The sequence below is a fragment of the Haematobia irritans genome, chromosome 1 (genome assembly GCF_050003625.1).
Source record: "Haematobia irritans isolate KBUSLIRL chromosome 1, ASM5000362v1, whole genome shotgun sequence".
NCBI classification, from domain to species: Eukaryota; Metazoa; Arthropoda; class Insecta; order Diptera; family Muscidae; genus Haematobia; species Haematobia irritans.
Window position 1 is genome coordinate 864398 of NC_134397.1, and position 8711 is coordinate 873108.

Genomic DNA, 8711 nt, shown 5'->3' on the forward strand with positions numbered 1-8711 from the left:
GCTTTGGGATTGAAAACATGATGCAGGCGTATTTTGGGTATAGACTATGCCGCTCGTTAGGAACGCCAAATAAAAAAGTCCTATAACCAGCATGATTAATATCGAAATGCGTTTAACTAACTGCTAAAGGTATTCCAACAAAACTTATGAACCAACTCCTTTGCCCTAGGCCGCAACAAATATATTTTCGGTCATTTTATCTTTTAGCATAATTAGAAACTCATTAAGATATTGCTGCTCCTAGAAATGATATGACGACAATTTGTCATCGGAGTTATCTGTCATGTTTGACATTGGTCATATATACGTTCGGAACTCGTGATATGGTTGTTTAATCAGCAGGTGAAGAAATTACATTTTTGTATATAAGTAAAACCATGCCATTCGATTTCTAGCAAAACTAAGCTGTCTAGGTGAAATTAATCGAGGCATTGAAGAAGTAATAGGTTGAGCCCTTTTTTTCAGACTCACTTGGACAGACTATCAGTCCCTTGTGATAACACAATTGGTAAATTTCTCTTTTATCAATGATACAATGGTTAGCTCAATGACAACGGACCTCCTTTTCACAGGAGAGCCCGAATGGCGTCTCAGAGTGTGGCGAATCCACTTAGAAAAGATTTGAAACAAATGTTACTAGTACTGCTGAGAGGCGATAATTCACTCCTGAAAAAGTTGGTGTTTGAGCGAAACTGCTTTTGAACCCATAACCCTTTGAATCCAAGGCGGACACGTCAACCATTTCACCATGGTAGATCCAAATGATAAAGTAATGAAAGAATTTTGCTTAATTTATAGCTAGCTTAAAATCAAATTTGCGAATTGTAAGTTCTGAAAATAAATTCGTTCAGCATACATTTAAATACCATTTTACGCAAAAAAATTATTCAAATTATTCAATTTGGCTAACTCTGAATCGAATATGTTTTAATAATTGGATGTTCTAGTGTATTAGCCATTACAATACAGTACTTACTTACTGCTGAAACAACACATTACTACAACGAATTATTCCATCATTTGTTAAGCATGTAGATGCTTGGTTTAAGAAACCTATCGGTTTAAAATTAATTACCTAACCGAATAATGAATGACTTTTGTATTTTAAATTTCCCAATTGGTTACCCAGCAAAAAAATTTGGAAGTTCTTCTCAACGTACAAATTCAAAAGAACTTCCACAAATGCCCTCCCAAAGATGTTCTTTATTTTATATCGCTTTTTTCATATTTTTAATGGGAAATTATTATTTTTTGTTTTTGTTTCAAATAAGTCAAAGACAGAATAAGAATTAATAAATTGGTACAAATTATTTAAATTTAGCCGAAAAAATATTAAATCCTTTCAAGAAAAATTGCGAAAATATTTGATGACAAACGTTTCAGACAAGCGTTATAATGTATTAAAAATCATAAAAAAAATTAAAATTTATTTATTTGCCAAAATATCACAAAATTTCTTAATTCACATACAAAACACTGAATTCACCTCACACTTTAAGAAGTGATGCAAAATCAGTGCAGCGGCTTTTGAAATGATGACAAGCCCATGTTAAATTCATCGCTTCTGTGCCAATTTGGCACCACTTCCGGATCCAAAACGAACATTTTCACTACTTTTTTGGCGACGCTTTTTTTGTTGGGTAAATAAAAGTTATTCCAATTACTCGCAAAGAAAATAACTTTTTGAAAACATTCAGAACTGATTTTGGCTATGTGAGTTAAGAGGTACTTACCATTAAAATTACCAATTATGATATCACTGTCCATTCATTTGAGTGGGACAGAATAATCAGATAACCCTCTATTCATTACTCCTGCTTTGGGCATAATTTTCGGCTTATCTAATCTAGCTGGCTTTCCACGATCACCAAATTTGAATGCTTTTTTCACATTACAATGTTGGCTTTGTTTACATGGAAGCAAACATAATACACTAACAAAGCTACGGAAACCATAAAAGGAAAAGATAAAATAAAAGAGTTTCATTAACAAATATTGTGCAGTAATATTCTGAATTTACATTGGGTTGTATCGGAATCGTCGAAATGTATCTTCGATGCATGAATAAATGTAGGTTAGGTTAAAGTGACAGCCCTATTAAGATTCAGGCTCACTTAGACTATTCAGTCCATTGTGATAGGTAATGAATAAACGTATGTTTGATCAAAGGGGCAAACATTGTTACTAATTTGTTATATTTGCTGGGAGCCACCGCAGTGCAATGGTTAGCATGCCTGCTACATTTTGAGATTTTCACAAAGCGTTGTTAAAACCAATAAATTTTAATACTCTGGTATACTTTTTAACTGCACTTCACAAAACTAAACCCTCTATTGAAGAACAAATTAACTAAATGTAAAGAAAAAAATCATTTCTTCTCACTATTTTTGAGAATCGTACGAAAATTTTCTTTTGCTTTAGTTCATTTTGAACTTATGTGCATGACCATTGAATTTTTTTACCCACGTTTAGTTCATAAAATGTTTAAGATATACTTAAAAAAAAGATAATTTCATTGCGCTGTGAACATTTTACAAAAAAATAATAAAATTTAACTACCAACAAATAAGTTTTTTCAATAAAAATAAGTTAAATTTAGCGTTAGTTTAATTACGGATTTTTTTCAGAGTAGGATTTTCAATGCACAATGCTGTGTACCGAAGTACATGTAATAATACAATGATTTATTTATTAGCCTACACTCAAAAAAAGTGAACTCTCTATTTCACTAAAGGCAATTTAACTTTATTTTAGTTCATGGAATTATTATGCTCAAAGAAAGTTTCCTTTACTCTAATAATTTTTTGTGTACGTTAGGTTAAGTTAGGTGGCAGCCCGATGTATCAGGCTCACTTAGACTATTCAGTCCATTGTGATACCACATTGGTGAACTTCTCTCTTATCGCTGAGTGCTGCCCGATTCCATGTTAAACTCAATGACAAGGGACCTCCTTTTTATAGCCGAGTCCGAACGGCGTTCCACATTGCAGTGAAACCACTTAGAGAAGCTTTGAAACCCTCAGAAATGTCACCAGCATTACTGAGGTGGGATAATCCACCGCTGAAAAACTTTTTGGTGTTCGGTCGAAGCAGGAATCGAACCCACGACCTTGTGTATGCAAGGCGGGCATGCTAACCATTGCACCACGGTGTGTACGTTAGTTAAATTAACTAAAACCGAGGAAAAAATTTACACAAATGAAGCATAAAGACATTCTTGCCATTTTTCCTTCGAACTACAAAATTTTCTTTAACAAGTGAAGAGTGAATGTTGACATAAGGATAGATAATCAGACGATTGGGATAGTGGAGCGTGCCAGAAATCTTGGGGTAATGTTCAACAGCACTCTGGCGTGGTCCGACCATATTACTGCTATGTGTGGCGTGTATATTCAATACTTCGGACACTATGGCAATCACGACGTTGTACTCCGTTAAGAATAAGGGTTATCTTAGCCAAATCATTCTTGATGTCCATTATGCTTTACGGCTGTGAACTTTTTGCTAAGTGCGATGCCCTAAGCATGCAGAGAATGAATAGGACGTTCAATAGCATTACTCGAAGATATGACAGTGTTTCGGCTTTCTCAGTATGCTTGACATGACATTTCACAATCTACTTAAATTAAGAGTCCTTGTTTTCTTGCATAGGGTTATTTATAGTGGTCACCCGGTGCATTTATTTCAACGCCTGCGTTTTTCGAGATTTAATAGAGGAAAAAATTAATTTTGCTTCGTCATAGCTGTTGGGGTCTGAGTGGCAATTTTTTATTAACTCCATCCGTCTGTGGAACTCACTTATGTTACTTATAGTATCCAATGTATAAGTAACGCAGATGGTTTTAAGAAAAATGTTATCTCGTTTTTGAGTAATAACTAAACTAGTATCTTTATTCTCATTTTTTTTACTCTAACATATATTGTTTGCGAGCCAGTTCTAATTGTTAAAATTTGTTTTCGTTTTTATACAATATGTACCTTTATTTTTATGCAATATGTACCTTTATTTATACCTTTCCTTTATTTATTATAAAATTTTCATTTATTTTTTTTTCACTATTTTCAATTTTAATATTCTTTATCCATTATCTGTTATGCGCCCTTATTCCTGAAGTCGCCCTCGCCGTCGCTTTTTATCGCTTTTCCTCTGTCGCCACTAATTGGTATTCCGTTCGTCGATATATTCTGCTATCGAAGAAAATCGGTATTCCTGGTGTCGCCAATATCGTCGCTTTTTGTAGCCTTTAAATTTACCAGCGACGAGTTTAGTATTTAATTTTTGAAGAAGTTTTTTAGACTTTATTAATCGAACAATTGAAAAATAAATTTAAAAGAGGCAAAGTGACTAATCTTCAACAATTACAAAAAAAATGGGAAAAAATCAGTATATATAGCAGTTATGGTCATCACATTCACATCATAGAAAATAACACTGTACAATTAAAGTAAAAGTGTTGATTTTCAATTCCATTTATTTTTAATAGGAACCTTTCAAGGCCAATGTATTTTATTTTGCACCACACTTAGATAACAAATGTGACCTTCACGAACTTTGAATAATCCTTGGGCACATAATGTCAATGTCGTTCCAATTGTATATGCCGGATGTTGTTATTGTCCTAATGTAGTTATCTAAATCATTTCCCGAGTCAAATTTATCATTTATTTTGATTTTCCAAGTCAACATTGGATTACAAACAAACAGCATTTTAAACGCAAATAATTAAAATTCAGTTTTGAACATCAGCTGATTGTTTTCTTTCACGATGATCCTTGTGCCATTGATCTCAGCGTCGTCGCCATTTTTGTAGTTTTGGAAGCTTTAACTGTCCTCGAATATATATCCACATTTTTCCGCGTCAAATTAAATATTTTTTCTTGATTTTCCGACTTAGATTTGCGTCAGAAATAAAAATATTTTAAACCGAAAAAAATTAAAATTCTTTTTTGCACATCAGCTGATTGTTTTCTAGTGACACCGGCCTTTTATTACTGAGTATTGTAATTGGTACAAAAAGTATTCGTCGTCGTCGCCGTCGCCACTTCGCAGGAATACCAAATGAATGACGAGACGACTTAAAAGCGACAGACGACAAAAAGCGAAGGCGAGAGCGAGGGCGACTTCAGGAATAAGGGTGATGATAAATTTTATTTTAATTGTTTTTTATTTTCTCCTCTATTTACAATTGCCGTTATTAAATTGTTTCTGGTCTTTTTACAATTGCCAAACTTAAATTTTAATAGTGTTTATTTTTCAGTCTATAATCAGTTTTTCAATATAGTATATTAAGGTTATTTGCTTATAGATCTATTTTAATTAATTTTTTTCATGAAACCTAATATTGTAATTACATAATATTTATTTAATTGTACATTATGATTTTAAACTTCCCATGCGGAAATATGAGACTTTCGTGGTCTTGTGCATAGGAAAGCCAATAAAGAAAGAAAGAAAGAAAGAAAGAAAGAAAGAAAGAAAGAAAGAAAGAAAGAAAGAAAGAAAGAAAGAAAGAAAGAAAGAAAGAAAGAAAGAAAGAAAGAAAGAAAGAAAGAAAGAAAGAAAGAAAGAAAGAAAGAAAGAAAGAAAGAAAGAAAGAAAGAAAGAAAGAAAGAAAGAAAGAAAGAAAGAAAGAAAGAAAGAAAGAAAGAAAGAAAGAAAGAAAGAAAGAAAGAACTTAGTTATGTCTAATAAATTTTCTTGAATTTGTCGAAAAATATTTACTTATTTTTATGACATCGGCGTGATGCCAACGTTTGTAATACTGTATAGTTAAAATTTTCTAAAAATATTCAAAATTTTCTAAAATTTACCGAAAGTTTTCTTCCTGGTGGGTTCACTGTTTCATCATCAGTTCACTTCATTGGACGATCTAATCATTAGTATAGCGTTTGGAATATGTTGGGTTTTTTAAATCTCCTCTCGGCATTATATAAAATACAAAATCAATACAGCGTCTGCTGATAAGGCCATTTAACCCAGCTCTGGCACCATTTTTGTTACACTACATCTACATTTGTAAATAGTGCCAGCTATAGGGTTAAATTGCATTGCTTCTGATCTCGGTTTTTTCAATGAATTAATAAAAATAATTTTGACGAGAGGATACGAAAATTCTTGATCTAAGTTATAACAATAATATTAGATACTATCAGAAAAAAATGTACATTACTACAATGTAATTATATTAATTGAAAAAAAAACTAATTTAAATAAATTATTTAATAATTGGCAAACTGCTCAAATTGGGTATATTTGTGCTCATTTACCTGACTGATGCGTTTTCACCATGTTTTGTTTATAGCTGAGACAACCTGTAGTAGGGATGTACATATATCTACTAGAGCCTTTAATTCTTAGCTTGTTTCGAGAACTAATAATGCATTTTCAATCGCACGAAATACCACCATAATTACCCAAATGTTAAAGCGAATACTTCACCAATGCTAAACATCAAATTCCATATTGCGTTACGACAAAACTCTGAAGTATTTAGTAGACTAATACTCTAATTGTTTTTTATTAATTAAATGGCAAACATCTTGCAGCGACCACACCTAATAAAAGTTGAAATATTTTGTAATCTAACCAATAAATCGAAGGAATTTCAATTAAGTTCTTACCAAAACAGACAGATGTTTCGAAAAAAAAAAAAATAAAAAGCAGAGCAACAATGTTCGGTAAGCTCTACCATAGACCCAATCATCAGCGATGAGTGGTGCTGCAGACTTGAAACCTTATCTGAAGGTGAGCATTATACCAGACCAGTGCGAGGGTGTCATTGGGAACAAGACCTAAATTAATTTTGTTATCTTATCAGTTCGATGAGTGGTAGGGGGACTGATGTTTGCATCAAGTTCAAAATCTAGGCCTGAGTAAAACACGTAACTGACTCACATGGGCATGTTGGTTTCGTTTGTGGACCTTATTTTTTTATGGTTTATTTGGAATAAGTAACAGTTTTTAGTTTTGTATATTTAACAATTCAATAAATAGAAATATAATTAGCATAGGGTAGGAGAATTATTAACAATTTAACTAGTTGAGGAATTTCATGAAGAGATAGATTGCTGCAAATACTGAACTGAGAACGGGCAGAGTGGTTGAGGCGGAACTGGCATAACAACTGAAAAAGAAAGACAAAATTATACGAATTGATGATGATGGTGTTTTGACCCCTTGAGATACTCACTTCATTTGGGGAACATTGACGGCCAATGTGGAATTGAAGTTGGATAGGACCTGAGATGTTGTATTCACTACTCCTTGCAACCAAGTGGCATTGGGACTACGGCTGGCTGTTAAGATGAGACCAAACGAAGTGTTGGTATCTGGAGATGTATAGCCACAGAGGGAGATATAATTGTTATCTGAGCCAACAACTTTGTAGGTGGTTGTCACAGCGTTGGTAGTATTGTAGGTTACATTGAAACCTGTATTGGCATTCACCACAGTCGTATTTAAGACAACAGACTGTTGTTGATCCATATAAGACGAACTGAGTGAGGATGAAGACCATGTGGTAATCGCCAATTCGGTGTCATTGTTTATGGATTCTATGTGGATCTCAATACATCCGACATTAGCAGCGGGAGCTCGAACACTTTCATACCACACACCGGTAAGCTGAGAATACATTGTTTCAATTAATATCATCACATCACTTCTGGAATTTGATTCCAATCATTAACACTTACTTTGGTTGCATTCAAATTTTGCATGCCCACTACACTTTGGCATGGCGTCTGGGCGTTTACGCCCATTACACTCAAGAACGCCATTAAGGCCACACACAATGCTGCTCTACTTGTCTGAACCATTTTTTGCTGGGTAATCGCCGTAAGGATTTGTGAAAAGTTCGTTGTCGTATTTGTAAGGCCCTAGTCGATGGACTGGTAAAGTCGTACTGAATTCCCTCCAGCAACGTTAATAATAATTTATATCAGGCTTGTTACTCCACACTCACTGTTTTTGTGGCCATATCTAGTCCGATTTTATCTTGCCACAAACAGTATCTCTGTGGGGCTTAGCACTTTCAGGTGTGTGCTTGGTGTTTGGTAGTATGGAAGAGGCCAGATAACAGTGGTATATCTGGAAGAGATAACCGAAGTACCGAAGCTATGAACTCATTTATATGGAGTATCATCGAAATGGATGACTAATAAGCAACGATATACCATGCTGCCGTCTGCCCATCGTCGGCGTAAATCGTAATTAAAATTGTTTATGATATTGGCCTGTTCGAGGGGATTTTTGCTTAATTGAATTCCAAATTTTGCGATAGGCAAGCGCACACATGTCTACACTCGCCATTGGAAATGGTTTCCACTCTCGTAAATCTAGTACCCTTCCATAACTGGTATTCTTCTGAGCATAGAGACTGTTATCGATCATTGCATTTATTATCAATTGCTCGATGTCAATCGAAAAGTGATTGGCTGTTACGTAAACAGTCTACATTTTAAATACTTGGTCGTCAGATCCTTGCTGTTATCGTCAAATGAGAATTACATGGTCATTAGGCCAATACTCGATAGATACTAACGCCACACACATGATTGGTGTAATACCATCTTCATGTTGATAAGATAGCAAAGATTTACCAAACCTTTTTCTAATATGGCACGACAATATTGATAGTTTATAGGGCATTTGTGATACCCTTACAAAATATTCCACATCTATCAATCTTGTACTTGTATTGTTGAATTAT

General features: G+C 34.0%; 1 protein-coding gene across 1 annotated transcript; it reads right to left on the reverse strand.

Moving 5' to 3' along the window:
* Positions 1 to 6904: 6904 nt before the first annotated feature.
* On the reverse strand, positions 6905 to 7922 carry LOC142219931 (uncharacterized). The gene is made up of 3 exons (XM_075288708.1): positions 7696 to 7922; positions 7191 to 7624; positions 6905 to 7124 (listed from the first exon to the last, which is right to left on the reverse strand). Exons 1-3 carry the CDS (start codon positions 7816 to 7818, stop codon positions 7037 to 7039), a joined length of 645 nt encoding a protein of 214 aa, XP_075144823.1. The 5' UTR covers positions 7819 to 7922; the 3' UTR covers positions 6905 to 7036.
* Between the last annotated feature and the right edge of the window lie 789 nt (positions 7923 to 8711).